General features: G+C 40.4%; 1 protein-coding gene across 3 annotated transcripts in view; it reads right to left on the bottom strand.

Moving 5' to 3' along the window:
• The window catches only part of TPX2 (TPX2 microtubule nucleation factor), a 66,154-nt gene that overhangs the window by 21,716 nt on the left and 20,633 nt on the right, over positions 1-23,805 (bottom strand). For all 3 annotated transcript variants that reach the window (XM_012455224.3, XM_012455227.3, XM_012455225.3), the window contains 8 exons: positions 17,215-17,326; positions 13,740-13,868; positions 12,490-12,612; positions 7,972-8,093; positions 6,617-6,768; positions 4,928-5,099; positions 1,644-1,785; positions 96-312 (listed from right to left, as the gene is read on the bottom strand). In XM_012455224.3, the coding sequence (XP_012310647.2) occupies positions 96-312; positions 1,644-1,785; positions 4,928-5,099; positions 6,617-6,768; positions 7,972-8,093; positions 12,490-12,612; positions 13,740-13,868; positions 17,215-17,326 (1,169 nt within the window). The remainder of the gene's footprint in view (positions 1-95; positions 313-1,643; positions 1,786-4,927; positions 5,100-6,616; positions 6,769-7,971; positions 8,094-12,489; positions 12,613-13,739; positions 13,869-17,214; positions 17,327-23,805) is intronic.

Here is a 23,805-nt window from a genome sequence, read left to right as displayed (position 1 = left end):
TGCTCATAATATCTACCCAAACTTTTGTGTGAATGGGTGGATATTTGGCCCTGAGCAGGACACTTCTGTCAACACACACACAGCCTCAACCTTACCACAACATCTTCCAAAATCTTAGTAGGGCAAGGTCTGGAATGAAATTCAAACTGTTCATCCTCTGATTTCTTCTTTGATTCTCGCTCCTGGATTCTTTTCTCAATTTCCAAATCAAAGCCAACAGGCTGGGTGGGTGGTTTCACAGGTGGTTTCTTGGGCAAGATGGGCCCACCTTCAAGTATTCTGGGATCAAGTTCACGTGCTTTGAATTTGTATCTGTAAGGTGAAAATTTAAATAACCACAAAAAAATATTTTAATAAAATAAAAACTTCACAAACAAAGTGAGCCAACAACAAAGAATAGTAAGCATTAAGATGACCCTCCCATTGACTGGACAACAAAATAAAATAAATAAAAATGAAAAACAATGTGCCAGGTGCAGTGGCTCAGGCCTATAATCCTTTGGGAAGCACTTTGGGAAGCCAAGGCTAGGGATCACTTGAGGTCAGGAGTTCAAGATCAGCCTGGCCAACATGGTAAAACCCCGTCTCTACTAAAAATACAAAAATTAGCCCAGTGTGGTGGTCCGCAACTGTACTCCCAGCTACTAGGGAGGCTGAGGCAGGTATGGACTCACCTGCCTGAGTGAGGTGAGTCACTCTGGCACTCAGGCAGGTTGAGAAACTCTTGAACCCAGGAGATGGAGGTTGCAGTGAGCTAAGAGGGACCACTACACTCCAGCCTGGGCAATAAGAGCAAAACTCTCAAAAAAATAAATAAAAATAAAATAAAAAAGGATTACCCATCACACACAGTAAAATTTCAACTCTCCACAGTACTATCTTTACCTGTAGAACAAAGAATAAATGAGACAGTCCTAACATCCCAATGACTTTAAGAACTGGGGCTTCTCTTCACAGAGGAAGCACATAAAGGAATGTGTGGTTCCCTCCTCAAAAGAAGCCCTTAAATGAATGGAAGAAGGATACAGGAAATAAACTCCAATATTACAAACCACAGTAAGTTTCCATTTCCCTCCACTAATAATAGCTATAACAATCCCCTGGGGAGTCATAAAAGGGTGGGACCTACATAACCGAGAGAGAAAAAGAGAGAGAGAGAGAGACTGACTCGCTGTGTCACGCAGGCTGGAGTGTAGTGGCATGATCTTGGCTCACTGAAGCGTCAACCCCCTAGGTTCAGGCTGCCCCCTCATATGTGGGACTACAGATGTATGCCCATGCCCAGATCATTTTTTTTTTTTGTATTTTTTGTAGAGATGGGGTTTCACCATGTTGCCCAGGCTGGTCTCAGACTCCTGGATTCAAGCAATCCTCCTGCCTTGGCCTCTCAAAGTACTGGGATTACAGGGTGAGCCACCACACCCAGCCTGGATCAATTTTTACCAGTTTATGCTCCAGGACATCTCCATATTCCCACTTTAGTCCTTTAATCATAGAGGCAGGGGTGTAGCCTGCAGAGCCTACTACTCAAATGCTATAAATTTTCATGGAAAAGAAAAATAGCAACTGTCACCCTTATAGAACTGAACGGAAAGTAGGCAGGTTCTTGGAACTCTTCCTCAGATACTGCCAGTGGGACTTACTGTTGCAGTTTCTCGAGCTCCTCAGCCTCCAGCTCTGCTGTGCTTTTGCAGGTTACAGGCCGTGCACGCTGTTTAGTTAGCAGTACAGGAGTTTGTGGATCTCTGGAAATCTTGGTCACAGAAGATTTGGAAGATAACAGGTCTGTAAACAGAGATGACAGCCATTCATCTAGCTCCCCACGACCCAGTTTACTTGTAAGTGCCGATTCACCAAGGTAGCCCAGAAAGGGATAAACCAACCACAGAGTGGCAGGCCCGCCACACTCAGCTCAGCTTACATCAGTTGAACCAACGAACATTCAGTTCCTTTTCTCCTATTCCTCTTTTATTGAGGGGTATGACTAAGGTAACCTTTGGGTAAACTCTACTATCATCTTCTGAACTGAAAATCCATCCATGTCTGATGGGCTCCTTATCACAGCACGGGCCTAGACTGACTGACCTTTTTCTGAAACAGGGTCTCACTGTTGCCCAAGCTAGAGTACAGGGGCATGATAATGGCTCACTACAAATCTGACCTCCCTGGACTCAGGTGATCCTCTCACCTCAGCCTCCCAAGCAGCTGGGACTACAGGTACGCACCATCATCCCCAGTGAATTTTTATATTCTTTTGTAAACACAAGGTTTCACTATGTTGCCCAGGCTGGTCTTGAACTACTGGGCTTAAGCAATCCACCCAACTCAGCCTCCCAAAGTGCTGGGATTACAGGCATTAAGCCACTGTGCCTGGCCAGGCCTATACTTTCTATTGACAATACCAATTATTGTGCTTGTTATTAACACATAAAATGTTTGTTTATTCCAGCTTTAAGATATAAGGCCTTTCTAAAGATCAAGTAAAGCCTGAACAGAATGGCTCCCAACTGTAATTCTAGCAATTTAGAAGGCCAACAAAGCAAAAGGACTGCTTGAGGCCAAGAGCTCAAGATCAGCCTGGGCAACATAATGAGAACCTGTCTCTTAAAAAAATATAAAAATTAGGTGAGCATAGTGGCATGCACCTAGAGTCCCAATTACTTGGGAGGCTAAGGCAGGAGGATCACTTGAGCCCAGGAGCTGGATGCTGAATTGAGCCATGATCATGCCACTGTACTCCATCCTGGGTGACAGAGCAAGACCTTGTCTCTTAAAAAAAAAAAAAGAAAGAAAACAAAACAAAAAAAGACCAAGTGAAAACTCCCAATTTTATGAAATCAATATAAAAGCATCAAGACCACCTCTTATAGAAAATCAAATGGAGAAAGTAAAAAACTATGTTAAAGCATCAATATTAAGACATCATCACCACCACTCATTGAAAATACTAATTTAGGGCCAGGAATAGTGGCTCACACTGGTAATCCCAGCATTTTGGGAGGCCGAGCCAGGCAGATCACAAAGTCAAAAGTTCAAGACCAGCCTGGTCAATATGGTGAAACCTCACCTCTACTAAAAATTCAAAAATTAGCCAGGCGTGGTAGCAGACATCTGTAGTCCCAGCTACTCAAGAGGCTGAGGCAGGAGAATCACTTGAACCTGGAAGGCAGAGGATGCAGTGAGCCAAGATCATGCTACTGCACTCCAGCCTGGGCAATAGAGCAAGACTTCGTCTCAAAAAATAAAAACAAAGAAAATACTCATTTACATGGCCAATGAAACCTTGTCAATTTTCATAATTATATAGAATAAATCTTTCAATTTAGATCTTGTCACATAACAGTAGGAGATCAAAATCAAATCTATTTTACAAATAAGCCATGTTTCAAAGATACATACAACCATTATTTAGCCGTAACTGTACAAAGTTTTAAATAAAAATTGCATAATATATCTTTCCATTTGCCAGGACTAGTTTTCTAAAAGCAGGACATATCAGAAACTGAGTCATATATTATTTGAAAAGTCAGGTTCAATATTTAAATTTCCATTAGAATAAAGAAGAATATTTCATTATTTTCATACTATAAAATGTAACAAAATCATTTTGGCTACTAGAACATAATAGCAATATTAAAAAATGCTGTACTTGGCCAGGTGCAGTGGTTCATGCCTATAACCCCAGCACTTTGGGAGATAGAGGCAGGTGGCTGACTTGAGGCCAGGAGCTCAAGACCAGCCTGGCCAACACGGCAAAACTTGGTTTCTACTTAAAATAAAAAAAGTAGCTGGGCATGGTGGCACACACCTGTAATCCCAGCTAATTGGGAGGCTGAGGCACGAAAATCACTTGAACCCAGGAGGTGGATGTTGCAGTGAGCTGAGATCACGCCACTGCACTCCAGCCTTGGTGATGACAGCCAGAATAAGACTCTGCCTCAAAAAAAAAAAAAAAAAAAAACCCTATTCAAGTATATAAAAAATTTAGAGATCCTCAAAGGTAAAACAATCACATTCTGCTTTATCCAGAATACTATCACGATACTCCCAACAACTATTTTATGCCACTCCCACCCCTCAAATTTTATCTTAAGACCTTGTTGTAGAAATTATTTCCATAAAGATAGAAACTATTAAATTAGAATCCACTCATCTGTTCACCACCAAATCTACAAACCCCTGTATCTGTACCCATTCCTCCCACTTTTCCATCCTCCTTTTAAAGAACACTTCTCCACCTGTGCTAAGTATTTCTCCAATACCTGCCTGCTCAGGGACTTAATCCATTAGTTATCTCCTCTCTCTCCTATACCTTCAGCTTCTTTATCTCTGACTCAACTTTTCAACATTCAGACATGCTCTACCTATCTCTCACCTCCTTTGACTTTTGCATCTCCCTCCTCCTCAAAAGTCCTTACTATAATTTGTAATGACCTATTTATCTCTGTCACCAAATTAGAAACTTGATGTTGAGTAGCACCAAGTCCATTTTATTTACCTCTACACCCCCGACACCTAACACAGTGTGCCTGGTTAGTAGTAGAAAAAGTTTTGGTGGACCGCTGAATAAAAAGCACACAACCCAATGAATGAAATGCCTTCATTTTCTATAGGTAACTAAATGCAATGTGATACTTTGACACATGGCAAAAATGTCCATTAAGGATGTGTAATGGCATCTGAGGTTACCTTAATTCATTCTCCTTGGCCAATTATTGATGAGGAAGATCAAGATGGTTGATGGGTATAAGACAGATAGCTGGGTGGTTCGAAAAATTCTGAAGGATACATTTGTTGTCTGTATAGTCACATGCCATACTTTAGTTGAAAAATTAGCATTTAACTAAAGACAAATCTGTGCATAAGATGTAAGCAAAGGGAATATAGGCAGGGTTCCATCCAACTGTGATACTGGTAGGAAACTTACTAGTATCATCCTTCTTGCTCCTCAAATGATATCTGTTAGGGGTTCGCTTATGGAAGTCTTCAACCTGCTGTGCAAGGGGCACATATGTAGAAACTGTTTCATCAAATGTTCTTTTCTTTCCTTGGGACAGGTTGAAAGGCTTAACAATGGTACATCCCTTAGTCACTCCAGCCTGTAAAGAGAAAAGTTGTTCCCCAAATAAAATGTCATGGAAGAGCTCATATCTACCATAAGCCACATATTCAGCACAGAGGATCCAAAAACAGGCCTGTGTAAAACAAATATTATTCTGAAGTTTGTCAGTCCTTGAGCAAGGGTTATAACTAGTCTATTCTCATTTTTTAAAAAAGGAAGAAAGGATCTAGCACTTAACAAATCATCTGTTCTGGAACAGTACATAGGTAATTTTCCTCAATCATGTCAATGTTTTGAAGGAATCCAGAGTAAGCTATCTCAGAATTGAAGATGAAAAAAGCTGCAAAGGAATCTCACCCTCAACTCCATTTAAAAAGAATTAATTGGGCCTCTGGGTCTGCATCAGGTCAGGTACCTTCCTGAATCAGTGGAATCTCTCCATACATCCCCTAAAGTGACTATCCCTATTCCTATTCCTTGGATGACTAAGTTTGATAAAACTGGTCGCTAATTGGAAGCAAAACCCTTCAAGGACCTGCATCTCAAAGAAAGAAGCACAACCTCAGGGTTTAAGAATGCAAAGAACTAATTTCAAAAAATGATGGGTCGGGTGTGGTGGCTCAAGCCTGTAATCCCAGCACTTTGGAAGGCTGAAGCGGGTGGATCACCTGAGATCAGGAGTTGGAGACCATCTGACCAACATGGTGAAAGCCTGTCTCTATAAAAATAATAATAATAATAATAATAATAATAATAATTTTTAAATGATGACACGGACTACAAATGCAAGTGAAGATTATTACTACTAGAATTTTTACTTAAGATAGTTACTAATTTTGTTGGTGCTTTGGTAACAAAACTGCATGGGATTTGACTGGTCTGCCCCAACCCTATTTTTCCTATAAGATCTGTTATATTGGCCGAGCATGGTGGCTCATGTCTGTAATCCCAGCACTTTGGGAGGCCAAGGCGGGTGGATTGCCTGAGGTCAGGAGTTCAAGACCAGCCTGGCTATCATGGGGAAACCTTGTCTCTACTAAAAATATAAAAATTAGCTGGGTGTGGTGGCGGGTACCTGTAATCCCAGCTACTTGGGAGGCTGAGACAGAAGAATCACTTGAACCCATGAGGCAGAGGTTGCAATGAGCCGAGATCGCGCCATTGCACTCCACCCTGGGCGACAAGAGCAAAACTGCATCTCAAAAAGAAAGATGTTATATTTTACATAACTTTATAGATACAAGGTTTTTTTTCAAGAATTTTGTAACAGTAGAAATACCTGTCCCTATAATTTGCCACACATATTAATAATTCTATGTGATTTATGTACATTCTCAATGCAGTTTTCACTTCATAAGGTAGTTCCCAGGGAGGTCGAGTGATTTGCCCAAGAACACACAGCTAACAGAAGGTAAAGTGAGGATTTAGATCTATCTTAATTCGAAACATATGCTTCTCTCAATTGTGCTGTTATAAACAATGATCACAAATGCTACACCTAAAATCCTAAATGAATATTAGTAACAGAAATGCTCATTTAGTCCATCAACTTACAGGAGATGAAGGATGCTTTCGTAGTTCAGATGTAAAGTTCACTTCCTTATACTCCTCCTGGCTCTTAGGATGTTGTTTGATTCGCTCATCTGTGCGGAAGTGGAAGTCAACTGATTTGGTGACCTGGCTCACTGTTTTCTTCACAGGTTGCCCTGAGTGAGGAACACAGTGAAACACACAGATAACATTAACATAAGGAACACCAGTAAGTCCCCTTTACTCCAGTCCTTTTGCTATTTCTATTACCATGTGTCTAACTTTGTTCACTATCTACATGTAAACCAAAACTTGAAGTAGTCCTCAGGGACACTAATATATGTGTCATATTCATTGAGTACTATTAGGTTTGAGGCCTTTCAGTCAGATGCAAACTATAAAAAGGCAGTAGCACAGGGAAGAAGTATCATCTCCCAGGTGTGGTCATAGCTATGGAGAAAAAGAATAACTGGAATATTTTTGATAGGAAAAGCTATGGATTGACTTTGAAAGCACAGTAATTCAGCATCTCTAAGGGGAAAATTCTATAAACTCCAGGGGTGCTTTTTCAATCCAGTAAGGAGAACTTCATAGTTATGGCCCAAGCAAAGCAGAACTGTGACCCCCTCAGCTGTCTCAGTTATATTTTTACTTCATAGGTGAATTGGATTTGACTCAGCTTTCTTTTCCTCTACCTTTAGGGAAAAATAGGAAAACACCATCAAACTGGCCTGCCCAATTACTTTATCTTCTGTCTCAATCCTAGTTCCCTTTTTTTCCCTAAGACCAAGAACAGACTTAAAGAAAGTACCAATGGGCCAGCACTTTGGGAGGCCAAGGTGGGTGGATTACTTGAGGTCAGGAGTTCGAGACCAGCCTGGCCAACATGATAAAACCTTGTCTCCACTCTGGGAGGCTGAGTGGATGGATCACCTGAGGTCAGGAGTTCAAGACCAGCCTGGCCATCATGGTGAAAGCCCATCTTAAAAAAAAAAAAAAAAAGTAAAAAAAAAACCTTGTCTCTACTAAAAATACAAAAATTAGCCAGGTGTGGTGGTGGACACCTGTAATCTCAGCTACTTGAGAGGCCGAGGCAGGAGAATCGCTTGAACCTGGAGGCAGAGGTTGCAGTGAGCTGAGATCATGCCACTGCTTTCCAGCCTAGGCAACAAGAGCAAAACTCTATTTAAATAAAAAAAAAAAAAAAAAAAGAAAGTACCAATATACGTAAAAAAGTGCTAAGGAATAAACAAATCTTTTTTATGCTGACTACTAAATGAGAAAGCCTTTTTATTTGCTTTAGAGACTTCAAACAACCCTACCAAGAGTGTAAGAACCACCCCTCATAAATCAGACTCAACCATCATAGCCAAGCTCACCTATTCCAGCCAGAGCAAGTTTCTTGAATTCTTCATTCTTTTTCCGCATCTCCACCACCTCTTGCTGCATTTTCATACTCTTCTCCAGCTCTTGCTCCTCAGTACTTTTTAGAACCTTCTGCCTAAAGAGAAAATCAGTAAATGAGAAGAGAGGAGAGGAGAAAGTGACTCAAAAGAATCTACAGGCATTATATATTTTTAGCCTGTGATAAAATAGTCATCAAAACCAAAAAATACCATCTAATAAACAGATACTAACTTAATTAGATAACATCATGAAAATGCTCACTTTGGCCGGGCGAAGTAGCTCATGTTGGTAATCTCAGCACTTTGGGAGGCCTAGGTAGGTGGATTACCTGAGGTCAGGAGTTCAAGACCAGCCTGGCCAATATGGTGAAACCCTGTCTGTGCTACAAATACAAAAATTAGCCGGGTATGGTGGTGCACACCTGTAATTCCAGCTACTCGGGAGGCTAAGGCAGGAGAATCACTTGAACCCAGAAGGTGAAGGTTACAGTGGGCCAAGATCACACCACCACACTCCAGCCTGGGTGACAGAGCAAGACTCCATCTCAAGAAAAAAAAAGGGAGGGTGGCACACTTTATACCAAAATATTGAAAAAATTTCAGAAGAAAATAACTAAAATAGATTAGAATATATTACAAAAGATCCACAAATATGATCATAAAAATTAGATTTGGCTGGGTACACTGGCTCATGCCTGTAATCCCAGCACTTTGGGAGGTTGAGGCAGGTGGATCACCTGAGGACAGGAGTTCAAGACCAGCCTGGCCAAAATGGTGAAACCCTGTCTCTACTAATACAAAAATTAGCTGGGCATGGTGGTGCACACCTGTAGTCCTAGCTACTCAGGAGGCTAAGGCAGGAGAATCGCTAGAACCCGGGAGGTGGAGGCTGCAATGAGCTAAGATCGCGCCACTGTACTCCAGCCTAGGCTACAGAGTAAGACTCCATCTCCAAAAATAACAACAACAACAAAAATTAGGTTGTACACCACAAGCAAAATTAAAAGACCAGTAGAAGCCTGGCACAGTGACATGCACCTGTAATCCCAGCTACTTGGAAGGCTGAGGTGAAAAGATTGCTTGAGCCCAAGAGTTCAAGACCAGTCTAGGCAACACAGCAAGGTCCTGTCTCAAAAACAAAAACAAAGACCAGTAGAATGAGGAAAATATCTACAATATAGGGTTAATATACATAAAATACATGTAACAGAGGAAAGAAACTTATAAGTAAAGCCAAGTAAATCCCAACCCTGTCATTTCATTTGCTGCCTATAATGACTTTGAAAGAACTATTTAACTTCCCTGAGCCTCAGTTTTCTCCACTGTGAAATGAGAGTGTAAATACTCATGCTCACATCCTATTCGTGACTGTTAAATCAGATAATGTCTCTGAAGTTCTTGACACATGGTAACGTTCAATACAGAGTGGCCATTCTTAGGAAAATATCACTAAGGACATTTATAGGCAAATAAAAAAGGTTACCAATAAGAAAAAAATTAAAATAAAAAAAACAGATAATTCACCCAAGAGAAAATATGAAAAAAAGTTTACAAAAATAACAGTAATACAATTTTGTCAGCAAATTATTAAAAATTAAAATAATTTGATGCTGGAGACTCGGGAAAAGGGGAGATGATGGTCAAGAGGAATAAGATTTTTCTTTTGAGCTACTGCACAGGGTGGAAGATATCATTAATAATAGAGAATAAATTCCATTCAGATGCGGTTGGCTCATGCCTGTAATCCCATCAGGAGTTTGAGACCAGCCTGGCCAACATGGTGAAACCCCACATCTATAAAAATAGAAAAATTAGCTGGGCATGGTGGCAAGTGCATGTAATCCCAGCTACTCGGGAGGCTGAGGCAGGAGAATCACTGAATACAGAAGGCAGAGGTTGTGGTGAGCTGAGATGTTGCCACTGCACTCCAGCCTCAGCAACAAGAAAGAAAATCCATCCCCCCCGAAAAAAAATTCAAATGTTCTCCTACAAAAAGTCATAAGTATTTGAGGTGACAGATGTTAATTAACTGGATTTAATTATTCCAAATTATAGTCATGAATCATAACATCACTTTCTATTGCATAAATATATACAACTATAAATTATCAATTTACAATTAAATTTTTAAAATAATAATTTGATACCATCAATATCATATGAATTTTAAAAACTGAAATAATATTAAAAGTTAATAAGCAATGGAGATAAGATCATAAGGAAATTAAAATATTCATTCAAAGCCAATGGCACTTCAGGCCAGGCACGGTGGCTCACACCTGTAATCCCTGCACTTTGGGAGGCTGAGGCAGGCAGATCACTTGAGGTCAGGAGTTCAACACTAGCCTGGCCAATATGGTGAAACCCCGTCACTACTAAAAATACAAAAAATTAGCTGGGCATGGTGGCGCGTGCCTGTAATCCCAGCTACCCAGGAGGCTGAGGCAGGAGAATTGCCTGAACCCAGGAGGCGGAGGTTGCAGTGAGCCGAGATAGCGCCATTGCACTCCAGCCTGGGTAACAAGAGCGAAACTCCGTCACAAAAAAAAAACAAAAAACAAAAAACAAAAATCAGCTGGGTGTGCTGGCAGGTACCTGTAATCTCAGCTACCTGGAAGACTGAGGCAGGAGAATCACTTGAATGTGGGAGGCAGAGGTTGTAGTGAGCTGAGATCATGTCACTGCATTCCAGCCTGGGTGAGAGAGAGAGACTCTGTCTCAAAAAAAAAAAAAAAAAAAAATTTAGCTGGGCGTGGTAATGCACACCTATAATCCCAGCTACTCAGGAGGCTGAGGTAGGAGAATCACTTGAACCCAGGAGGTGGAGGTTGCAGTGAGCCAAGATCACACCACTGCACTCCAGCCTGGGTGACAGAGTGAGGCTCCATTAAAAAAAAAAAAAAAAAAAAAAGCCCATGGCACTATAAATTGGTTTCATTTCAGAAGTAAAATTGGCAATAAATATCAACACTGACAAAACTGGCCATACTCTTTGGGGAATTTCTCTTTCTTTATTCTGAGATCACTCAAAGAAATGGCTCTGCCTATAAAGTTGTTCACTGATTACTTATAATCATGAAAAACTGGAAACTACATTTTTTCAACAGAAAGTAGTTAAATATAATTTGATTGAGTATTAACTATCTAAAAAGGATAAATGTGAAGATTTGTAGCAGCACAGAAACAAAAAGTGAAATAGTCTCAAGGCAAGTCAATAAAGGAGAACCCAAAGTTTTGTATTAACTGATTGTGAAAATATGTATGCTGGCTTGGGTAAAAGCCAGCAGGGAGGTTGGAAAAATAAAAAATGTACAGTTTACATGATAAGAACCATTGCTAACTTTTTCCTTTTATACTTGTTTTAAATTTGCTTCAACAGTATATTTTTCACACTGTTTAAGATCTGAGCACCAGCCAGGCACTGTGGCTTGCACCTGTAATCCCAGCACTTTGGGAGACCAAGGCAGGAGAATTGCTTGAGGTCAGGGGTTTGAGACGAGCTTGGGCAACATAGTGAAACCCCATCTCTACAGAAAAATTTAATAGTTAGCCAGGTAGGTTGGGCACGGTGGCTCACGCCTGTAATCCCAAAGCTGTGGGAGGCCAAGGCAGGCAGATCACTTGAGGTCAGGAGTTCAAGACCAGCCTGGCCAACATGATGAAACCCTATCTCTACTAAAAATACAAAAATTAGCCGGGTATGGTGGTGCACACCTGTAATCCCAGCTACCCGGGAGGCTGAGGCAGGACAATCGTTTGAACTTAGGAGGCAGAGGTTGCAATAAGCCAAGATCACACCAGTTTACTCCAGCCTGGGCAACAGAGTAAGACACCATCTCAAAAAACAAAAAAAAAGTTAGCCAGCTATGATAGTATGTACCTGTAGTCCTAGCTACTTAGGAGGCTGAGGTGGGAGGATCACGTAAGCCCAGGAGGTCAAAGATGCAGTGAGCCCGCCTGTAATCCCAGCACTTTGGGAGGCCGAGGTGGGTGGATCAGGAGGTCAAGAGATCGAGACCATCCTGGCCAACATGGTGAAACCCTGTCTCTACTAAAAATACAAAAAATTATCCGGACATGGTGGCACATGCCTGTAATCCCAGCTACTTGGGAGGCTGAGACAGGAGAATCACTTGAACCCAGGAAGCGGAGGTTGTGGTGAGCCAAGAATGCACCACTGCACTCCAGCCTGGGCAACAAGAGGGAAACTGCATCTCAAAAAAAAAAAGATGCAGTGAGCCATGATTGCACCACTGCACGCCAACCTAGGCAACAGAATGAGACCCTATCTTTAAAATTAATTAATTAATTAATTAATTAATTAAAAATTTTAAAATCTGAGCACCCTCCAGGACACATGTAACAATTCACCTCACTGTGGTCAAAGCTTCAGGAGTTTCCCAACCTCCATGTATACCAAACAGATTGTAGATGTTAATCTGTAATTTTATACTATTCATTCTGAAGTTTAAATTCAGGAAAGAAACTTACTTTATAGGTGGCATACAAGGCACAGTATGTCTACCCTTGGCTTTCTCTGGGGAAGATTCATTCTTCTCAGAAGTATCTTGATGAGCACTGCCTTCTTCCTCTGGCTTCTTTTTGTTGTTAGAACTTGAGTTCAAAAGGACAAAAAATATACTTTCAATTCCCTGAAGCATATCCTGCACCCTCCTCCCCAAATCTACTGCATACGGATTTAATTTTCTCATTCTATAGGATAACAAGCATACTTCAAACACATGATTCCTCCAATAGTATCATTAGATCATATATTACTAATGGCTTCAATGAGTAAACTTTAAGAAAGCCACAGCTATCGAGGTAAGAGTTACCTAATGGTGGTTCAGGAGAGTAAGGAGGGACTCTAACTGCTCACCATCAAATGATCAAATGGCAGAGTTAATTGCCAGCCCAATACCTATTCTATCTCTTATTAATAAAACCCCAATTTCTGGAGGAGCAGCAATGCACTACGCTACAAGTATTATACTTGCTTCAACAGCCTCTGCAACTGCAACTAGGGGATCCAAGTGACACAAGTCTAGGCAAATGAAATAAAATTTAAGGGTTGCTGGGAAAGACTTAAGTTTCCTGATATAGATGCTGCCCTTTTTCCTTTACCGTATTTTTCTTCTCTTAACCATGGATATAACACCTAGACAAAAACAGCCATCTTGTGCCAATAAGGCAACAAGCAAAGAAAAAAGCTAAGATTGAAATCCAATGAAAAAAAGAAAAAAAAGAAAAAGAAAAAAGCTAAGAAACATAGAGCAGCATCTTGAAGAGCAAGTATGAAAAAAAAAAAAAAGCTAAATATCAGCCACTGAACCAAAGTCAGCAGCAAACTACTTTTAGACCTCTGTGAAACAAGTAATTCATTTTTCTTTAAACCACTCCAGTTGAATAGACTATTACTTGCAGCAAAATACATTCTTAATAAAAATATGAACAAACATCATGCATGCAGCCTGTCATTAACCATAAAAACAAAAAGAAGTAAAACCTATGCCAACTAAGATTTAAGTGCTTTCCAGGGAACATATAACAATTCACCTCACCATGATCACAGTTTTAGGCATTTCCCAAGCTTGAGGTGCACCAAACATATTGCTGATATAGCATTTGTAATTTCTCTCTATTCACTCTAAAGTGTAAATTCAGAAAAGAAACTTACTTTACAAGTGGTATACAAGGTACAATATGTCTGCCCTTGGCAGTAAGAAGTTGTGGCTACTTACACTTTCATTTTCTTAGAGGGTAGAATTTCATCGATGATTACACGAGTGGCACATCTCTTGGCTTTCATTTTTACATGATGCTTTTCTTTCTGCTCCAAATCCTTCTGAGCAGAAAGCCTAAGAGATCTTCTATGGTAGAGAAATTGACAAAATTTATAATAAATATACATACTACAGATATCCAAATGCTCCTCAGAAATGTGAAAGGATGTTGGCCGGGCACAGTGGCTCACGCCTGTAATCCCAGGACTTTGGAAGGCCGAGGCAGGTGGATCACAATATCAGGAGTTCAAGACCAGCCTGGCCAACATAGTAAAACCCTATCTCTACTAAAAATACAAAAATTAGCCAGATGTGGTGGCAGGCACCTGTAGTCTCAGCTACTTGGGAGGCTGAGGCAGGAGAATCGCTTGGACCCGGGAGGCTGTGGTGAGCCAAGATGGAAATGTGAAAGGATGTCAAACTACAAAGGGCAATAAAATGGAGTACTATCATCTCCACTCTAAAAATCTAATCTCTCTTGTTGATAGTTTTTGAAATTCAACCATAACATTTTAGTATTTAAATACATTGGTGTCTGTAAATGGGACCTCAATAAAGTGATTAAAAACGAAAACTTGGCTGGGCATGGTGGCTCATGCCTGTCATTCTAGCACTTTGGAAAGCTAAGACAGAAGGACTGCTTGATGCCAGGAGTTCAAACCCTCATGGGCAACATAGTAAAACCCTGTCTCTACAAAAAAATTTTAAAAATTAGCCCCACATGGTGGTGCATGTCTGTGGTGCTAATACTTAGTAATCTTGAGCAGAACAATCACTTGAGTCTAGGAGGTCAAGGCTGCAGTAAGCTGTGATGTGCCACTGCACGCCAGCCTGGGCAACAGAGTAAGACTTTGTCTAAAAATAAATAAATAAAATGAATACAAAACAAAGAGCATAATGGCAGATCCAATACATGCCAAAAAGTGCACAAAACAAAAATAGTTAAATGACTACAAAGTGGAAGACCTTATGAAATCACCACGTAGGCCAACATACAGAACACTGACAACCACTGCTGTCTTGACTTTTAAATTGATCATTAGATAATTTCTTTATTGTTTTACCAAATAAGCATGTATTACATAAACATGGTATGTTAGTTTTGAAGATAAACAAAAATTTTATATAATGTAAATCAGACTACTCCAAGTATTCTGTCTGGTTTATCTCACTCAACTTTATGTTTCTGAGATTCAATTACATCAATTCACATAGCTCTAATTCACTGACTTTCAATGCTGTATAATATTCATTATAGGGATGTGCCACTGTTTATTCAGCCTATTGTTGATGGGTTATCTCCTCATTTCAGTTATTAAAAAAATAAGATTGCTGGGCTATAGGAAATTGATATGCTCTTCTCTGATGATCAGTGAAACTGAGTATCTTTTCACATGTTTATTGGACATTTGGTTGCCCTTTTTCATAAGTGGTAGTTCAAATTGTTTGAGTGTTTTATACTGACTTGTCAACTCTTTACTAACTGATTTTTAATTCTTTATATATTCTGGATATAAGCCCTTTATAGGATTTATGTGTTACAAATAGTCTTTACCACTCTAGGAGTTGGCTTTTCATCTCTGTGTCTTTTGATTAGATAAATGTGCTTGAATTTATCAACCTCTTCCACCCTCATTATGGTCAGTGCTTTTCTGTATGTGTTCTGTTTAAGAAATCTTTCCCTACTGCAAGATCATGAAGATATTCTTCTACATTTACTTATATAAGTTTTATTACTTTAGCTTTCACATTGAGATCTACAATTCACCTAAAATTGACTGTTCTATATGGAGTGAGGTAGGTGTCAATTTTCACAAGTTTTCTGTTGGGATATCCATTGTCCAGGCATTAGTTATTGAAAGCAGAAGGGGGAGAAAAAGAAACCCTCTCCCCATAGGTCTGTAGTGCTATCTTTGAAATATATTGTGTTTAAAAAAAACGAAAAAAGGCGACCAGGCGCAGTGGCTCACACCTGTAATCCCAGCACTTTGGGAGGCCGAGGTGGGCGGATCACCTGAGGTCACGAGTTCGAGACCAGCTTGACCAACATGGAGAAACCTCATCTCTGTAAAAAAAAAAAAAAAAAAAAAAAAAAAAAATTGCCGGGTGCGGTGGCTCACGCCTGTAATCCTAGCACTTTGGGAGGCCGAGGTGGGTGGATCACCTGAGGTTAGGAGTTCAAGACCAGCCTGGCCATCATGGTGAAACCCCATCTTAAAAAAAAAAAAAAAAATTAAAAAAACAAAACAAAACAAAAGGCAAGGCACAGTGGGATATGCCTGTAATCCTAGCACTTTGGGAGGCCCGGGCAGGTGGATCACTTGGGGTCAGGAGTTCGAGATCAGTCTGGCCAACATGGTGAAACCTCATCTCTACTAAAAATACAAAATTAGCCAGGTATGGTGGTGGGCACCAGTAGTCCCAGGCACTCAGGAGATTGAGGTAGGAGGACTGCTTGAGCCCAGGAGGTTGAGGGTACAGTGAGTCATGATCGTGCCACTGCACTCCAGCCTGGGCAACTGAGCAAGACTCTGTCTCAAAAATAAATAAAATAAAAATATGTCTACTGGCTGGATGCAGTGGCTTATGCCTATAGTCTCAGCACTTTGGGAGGCTGAGGCAGGAGACTTTGTCTCCAAAAAAAAAAACAAAACAAAACAAAACAAAACGCAGATGAGCAAAAACAGGAAAAAAAAAAAAAGAAAGCTTAAATAATACAGAAGAACAAAGAGAGACATTTGACATCAGAAAGATGTAACAATTATATCCATATAAGGCCTTTGGAAACAGACTGATAAAGGTTTGAATCTTGGCTCCGAAATAAACTTCTCTTAGTATCTCTGAGCCCTTATCTATCAATTAAACATATTACCTACAATTCATAAATGTTATAAGGATTTTTTTTAATTTACACTAACTACACGAACCCGTTATACAGCCTGTCCTTTTGGTCTCTACTAAAGCCTGGTCTTTTTTTTTAATTTTTTTTTTTTAAAGATAGGGTTTCACCATGATGGCCAGGCTGGTCTTGAACTCCTGACCTCAGGTGATCCACCCACCTCAGCCTCCCAAAGTGCTAGGATTACAGGCGTGAGCCACCACATCCAGCTAAAGCCTGGTCTTTACTAAACCCTGTCTACTAAAAATGCAAAACTTAGCCAGACATGGTGGCATGCACCTATAATCCCAGCTACTAGGGAGGCTGAGGCAGGAGAATCTCTTGAACCCGGGAGGTGGTGGAGGTTGCAGTGAGCTGAGAGGCACCACCACTGCACTACTCTACCCTGGGCAAAAGAGCAAAACTCCAAAAAAAAAGGTAACATAAAGGTGTCCATAAACACACAGTATGGATACATAATAGATGCTCTCTCCAGTAACTAACCTTTGAACATTATTATCATAACCACCATTTTGAGATTGCAAACAGTCTTACCTCTGAGGCTGGGCTGCAGTTTTTCTTGATATGGCTGTCTCAACTTCCAGAGTATTTGACAGAATGGATTGTTCCACAAGATTTTCCTTTTCTGCCTCTTTGTAATTGTCAACTGCAGGAGACCAAAAGCTAGTCAGGACTCAAATCCCAAGAAAAATAGTTGGAGATGAGACACACTGAGACAGACAGACAGACACAAACACACACACACACACACACACACACACACCCCGTCTAAGCCACAGAATCCTTAGTTCCAGTTAAATCTTAAACAGAAGATCAGTCTATAAAAGTAATTTGGTTAAAACAGAAATATTGTATCCAGGGCCTTGCCTATTTGCCAGCCTAAGGTACTACCTTTAAAAAAAGCATCCCAAACACAGTCTCATGACATTTCAGAACACTGATAAAGATAAAATTCTGAAAGCTTCCATAGAAAAGAAAAAAATCACTTACAAAATATGAAAAAGTAGATAAGCACTGAATTTTCATCAGTAATACATATAGATAGAAGATAAAGGAACAATGTCTTCAGCGATAAAAATAATTTGCAATCTATAATGCTGTATTAAGATAAATTTTCAACTGTATATGAAGGTAGAACAATGCCATTTTCAGATATGTGAGAACTCAAAGTTTTCCTCTCTTGCACTAATTTAAGAAAGTTTCCTGAGGATGCACTCCCGCATAATGGAGTATACCCAAAAGAAAGATATAAGGCCCAGGAAACAAGGCAGCAAAGATAGTAAGAATAATAATTCCTTCCCAAAAAAGTGGTAAAAACTTCCAAGGATCATTGTCCAATATGAAGCAAGATAAAGTGTGGCAAAAATTTAAGAAATTGATAAAGTTCAAAGAAAAGCAAATCCACTGATCGTGATGTCAGAATCATCTTTATGTGGCTTCAGGGGTTGTGACAAGGCAACCGAAGACAGCCAAAGAGAACCAAAAAGGAATGCAATTGCCTCACACTTACTGACCTGGCATTGAACAACATTTACGTAGTCATATTATTGTAAATACTGCTGATATCATACTATCAGGCATTATGAATGTAACCACAGCATAATTTAAAATAGTGAGTTAAAACAACTACTAGGAAGGCTGAGGTAGGAGGATGACTTAAGCCTAGGAGTTTGAGACCAGCTTGGGCAACACAGTGAGATCCTACCTGTAAATAACAACAACAACAAAACCAGTAAGAGTTTGAGAAAGTGGACAGGGAATAGGAATGGGAAGAGGAAGCAGGTATTTTAACATAAACTCTAAGTATTGTGATGTTACCATGGCCATGTCTTACTTTGACAGAACTTTTTTTTTTTTTTGCTTTTCAGTATTATATAAATAGACATGGGGGTCTCACTATATTGCCCAGGCTGGTCTCAAACTCCTGGGCTCAAGCAATCCTCTCATCTTGGCATCCCACAGTGCTGGGATTACAGGCATGAACTACCACGTCCATCCTTGATAAATATTTTTAATGAAATAGATAAATATTTTCTCAGTATTATGGGAACACTGAGAAAGTAAGCCAGGCACAGTGGAATGTGCCTGTAGTCCCAGTTACTCAGGAGGCTGAGGCAGGAGGATCACTTGAGCCCAGAAGGTCAAGGTTGCAGGGAGCTGTGATCATGCCACTGCCCTATCAGATGGGGTGACACAGTGAGACCCTGTCTGCAAAAAAACACACAAAAAAAACAAAAACAAAATCAAGGCCGGGCGCGGTGGCTCAAGCCTGTAATCCCAGCACTTTGGGAGGCCGAGGCGGGTGGATCACGAGGTCAAGGGATCGAGACCATCCTGGTCAACATGGTGAAACCCCGTCTCTACTAATACAAAAAATTAGCTGGGCATGGTGGCTCGTGCCTGTAATCCCAGCTACCCAGGAGGCTGAGGCAGGAGAATTGCCTGAACCCAGGAGGTGGAGGTTGCAGTGAGCCGAGATCGCGCCATTGCACTCCAGTCTGGGTATCAAGAGCGAAACTCCGTCTCAAAAAAAAAAAAAAAAAAAAAAAAACAAAATCAAACAGAAAAACAGAATACTGAGAAAGAAACAATCAAGTAAAGGCTTCGTGGAAGAAATAGCATGTAATCCCACAGCATATGAACTGACCCCTGATAACTGCAACAAGATGACAGGAAGAAAAGGCCATGAAAATATATTTTAGGCATTATTCATTTCAGAGAACAATCATTTGGTTCATCTCCTAAAGAAATACTTTTGGGGAGGAAAGACACATACATACACACACACACACACACACAAAATGACAGCATAGCATGTAAAGGCTAAAATAGATGTATTTATTCCAAGTAAAATGCAGAGACAAATATTAAATAATAAAGCAAGACACAATTATATGGTGCCTACAAAAAATGCACTTTAAATATAGACACATCACGCTAACACCAATCAAAAGAAAACTGGAGAGGCTATATTAATATCAGGCAAAGCAGGTTTCAGAGCAAAGAATTTCACTGGGGATAAAGATCATTTCAAATTATTAAAGTGGGGCCAGGCAGGATGGGTCACACCTGTAATCCCAGAACTTTGGAAGACTGAGACAGGGGGAGCACTTGAGCCCAGGAATTCAAGACTAGCCTAGGCAACATGGCAAAACCCTGTCTCTACAAAAAATACAAAAACTAGCTGGGCATGGTAGTAACATCTGTGGTCCCAGCTACTCAAGAGGCTGAGGCAAGAGGATCACCTGTGCCCAGGAGGTAGAGGCTGCAGTGAGGTGTGACTGCACCACTGCAGTCCAGTCTGAGTGACAGAGTGAGACATTATCTCAAAAATATATATATATTCAAGTGGCCAATTCATCTAGAAAACATAATAATCCTAAACATTTATGCATCTAATAGTAGCTTCAAAATATATGAAGCAAAAATTGTAAGGATAAAGAGACAAATCCATAATTACAGTCTGAAATTTCACTACCTCTCTCTCTAATTGATGGAACAAATGGAAATAAAAATTAATAAGAATATAACAGCCATAAATAATGTATAAGCAGGCCAGATGCGATGGCTTACACCTGTAATCCCAGCACTTTGGGAGGCTGAGGTGGGTGGATCACCTGAGGTAAGAGTTCAAGACCAGCCTGGACAAAATGGTAAAACCTTGTCTCTACTAAAAATACAAAAATTAGGTCAGGCGTGGTGGCTCACGCCTGTAATCCCAGCACTTTGGGAGGCCGAGGTGGGCGGATCACCCAAGGTCAGGAGTTTGACCAACATAGTGAAACCAACACAGCCTGGCCAACATAGTGAAACCCCGTCTTTACCAAAAATACAAACATTAGCTGGGCATGGTAGTATGTGTCTGTAATCCCAGCTACTCAGAAGGCTGAGGCAGGAGAATCGCTTAAACCCAGGAGGCGGAGATTGTAGTGATCCGAGATCATGCCATTGCACTCCAGCCTGGGCGACAGGGCAACACTCTAGCTCTCTTTTTTTTTTTTTTCCTTTTTTTAGAACTTAGAACAATTCTAAGCAACACTCTATCTCAAAAATAAAAATTTAAAATTAAAAAATTAGCCAGGTGTGGTGGCAGATGCCTGTAATTGAACTACTCACGAGGCTGAAGCAGAAGAACTGCTTGAACCCAGGAGGCAGAGGCTGCAATGAACTGAGATTGTGCCACTGCACTCCAGCCTGGGCAACAAGAGCAAGACTCCTCAAAAAAGAAAAAGAAAAAAGAAATCCTAAAATTCACATGGAACCACAAAAGACCCCATATAGCCAAACCAATCCTAAGCAGAAAGAACAAAGCTGGAGGCATCAAACTACCAGCCTTCAAAATACATTACAAAGCTTATAGTAACCACAACAGCATGGTACTGGCATAAAAACAGACACATAAACAAATGGAATAGGATAGAGAACCCAGAAACAAATCCACATATTTATAGCCAGCTGATTTTGGACAATGGCAAGGCAATTTATTGGGGAAGGGACAGTCTTTTCAATAAATGGTGCTAGCTTTGGGAGACTGAGGTTGTAGGATTAAGGCCCAGGAATTCTGAGAAAAGCCTGGGCAATAGAGTGAGAGCTTGTATTTAAAATAAAATTTAAATTTGAAAATTCAATAAATATCAAACTAGATATTTATATGCAGAAAAATGAAACTAGACACCTATTTCTTACTATACACAAAAATCAACTCAAAATGGATTAAAGACTGATATGTAAGACTTTAAACTATGAAACAACTAAAAACATAGCGGAGGCCAGGTGCAGTGGCTCAAGCCTGTAATTCCAGCACTTTGGGAAGCTGAGATGGGCAGATTACTAGAGGTCAGAAGTCCGAGACCAGCCTGGCCAACATGGCAAAACCCTATCTCTACTAAAAACATAAAAATTAGCCGGGTGTGGTGGTATGTGCCTGTAGTCCCAGCTACTCGGGAGGCTGGGGCAGAAGGATCGCTTGAACCCAGGAGGCAGAGGTTGCGGTGAGCTGAGATCGCACCACTACACTCCAGCCTAGGCGACAGAGTGAGACTGTCTCAAAAATAAAAAAAGAAATAAAAAAAATAAAAACATACGGGAAACCCTTTAGGACATGGTTCTGGGCAAAGACTCTATGAACAAGACCTCAAAAGCACAGGCAACAAAAGCAAAAGTAGACAAATTGGAATATATATATATATATATATATATATATTTTTTTTTTAGATTGAGTTTTGCTTGTCGCCCAGGCTGGAGTGCAATGGTGTGATCTCAATTCACTGCAACCTCCGCCTCGATTCTCCTGCCTCAGCCACCCGAGTAGCTGGGATTACAGGCGCCCACCACCTCACCCAGCTAACGTTTTTTTTTTGTTTTGTATTTTTAGTAGAGATGGGGTTTCACCACGTTGGCCAAGCTGGTCTCAAACTCCTGACCACAGGTAATTCGCCCTCCTCAGCCTCCCAAAGTGCTGGAATTAGAGGCATGAGCCACCACGCCTGGCCTGGCATTATATTAAAAACTTTCTGTAACTTTCTGCACAGCAAAGGAAACAATCAACAGAGTGAAGAGACAACCTAAAGACTGGGAGAAAATATTTGTTAACTATTCATTCAACAAGGGACTAATGTCCAGAATATACAAGGAACTCAAATAACTCAACGGCTGGACAAATAAGCTGAATAAACATCTTGCAAAAGAACACATACAAATGGCAAACAGGTATGTAAAAAAAAGCTCAATATCACTAATCATCAGAGAAATGCAAATTAAAAATCACAGTGACATATCCTTTCATTCCAGTTAGAATGAATACTCTAAAAAATATTTAAAATTTCTCTGCATCTATGAGGATGCAGAGAAAGGGGAACCCTTACATACTGTTAGTAGTAAAGTAAATTAGTACAGCTATTATGAAAAACAGCATGAAAGCTCCTCAAAATATTAGAAATACAATTACCATATGATCCAGCAATCCCACTACTGGGTATATATCCAAAGTGAAGGAAATCAGTACATAAAAGAGATATCTATCGGCACTCACCTGTTTATTACAGCACTATTCACAATAGCCAAGATACAAAATCAACTGAAGTATCCATCAACAAATGAAGAGATAAAATGTGGCATATATGTACAATGGAATACTATTTTTTTTTTAGATGGAGTTTTGCTCTTATTGCCCAGGCAGGACTGCAATGGCTCAATCTCAGCTCACTGCAACCTCTGCCTCCCGGGTTCTAGCGATTCTCCTGCTTCAGCCTCCCGACTAGCTGGGATTATAGGTGCCCACCACCACACCCAGCTAATTTTTTCATTTTTAGGAGAAACGGGGTTTCACTATGTTGGCCAGGCTGGTCCCAAACTCCTGACCTCAGGCTATCTACCCGCCTCAGCCTCCTAAAGTGCTGGGGTTACAGGCATGAGCCACAGCTTCCAGCCTACAATGGAATACTATTTAGCCATAAAAAAAGAATGAAATTCTGTTATCATGGCAACATGGATGAACCTGAAGGACATTATGTTAAGTGAAATAAGTCAGGCATAGAAAGATAAATATTGGCCGGGCGTGGTGGCTCACGCCTGTCATCTCAGCACTTTGGGAGATCAAGGCGAGCAGATCATGAAGTCAGGAGTTCAAGACCAGCCTGGCCAATATGATGAAACCTTGTCTCTAAAAAGTACAAAAATTAGCCGGGCGTGGTGGCACATGACAGTAATCCAGCTACTAAGGAGGATGAGGCAGGAGAATTGCTTGAAACCAGGAGGCAGAGGTTGTAGTGAGCCAGGATCGTACCACTGCACTCTAGCTTGGGTGACAGAGTGAGACTCCATTTCCCAAAAAAAAAAAAAAAAAGATAAATATCACATGTACTTACTCCTATGTAGAAGCTAAAAAGTTTATTTTACAAAGTAGAGAGTAGAATAGTGGTTACTAGAGGCAGAAAAGGGTAGGGAGGAAGGAAAGGTAGCCAAAGGTTAGTTAACAAACACAAGAAGTATAGCTAGATAGGAGGATTAAGTTCTAGTGTTTTATAGCACTATAAGATAGCTATAATTAATAACAATTAATATTATATTTTCAAATACCTTAAAGAGTGAATTCTGAATGTTCCCAGGGCAAAGAGATGATAAGTG

This window comes from Aotus nancymaae, unplaced genomic scaffold, assembly GCF_030222135.1.
Source record: "Aotus nancymaae isolate 86718 unplaced genomic scaffold, 86718_ANA_hifiasm-v0.15.2.pri h1tg000029l, whole genome shotgun sequence".
In the NCBI taxonomy this organism is placed as follows: domain Eukaryota; kingdom Metazoa; phylum Chordata; class Mammalia; order Primates; family Aotidae; genus Aotus; species Aotus nancymaae.
Note: the sequence above shows the minus strand (reverse complement) of the source record. Positions and strands in the feature narration are given on the sequence as shown.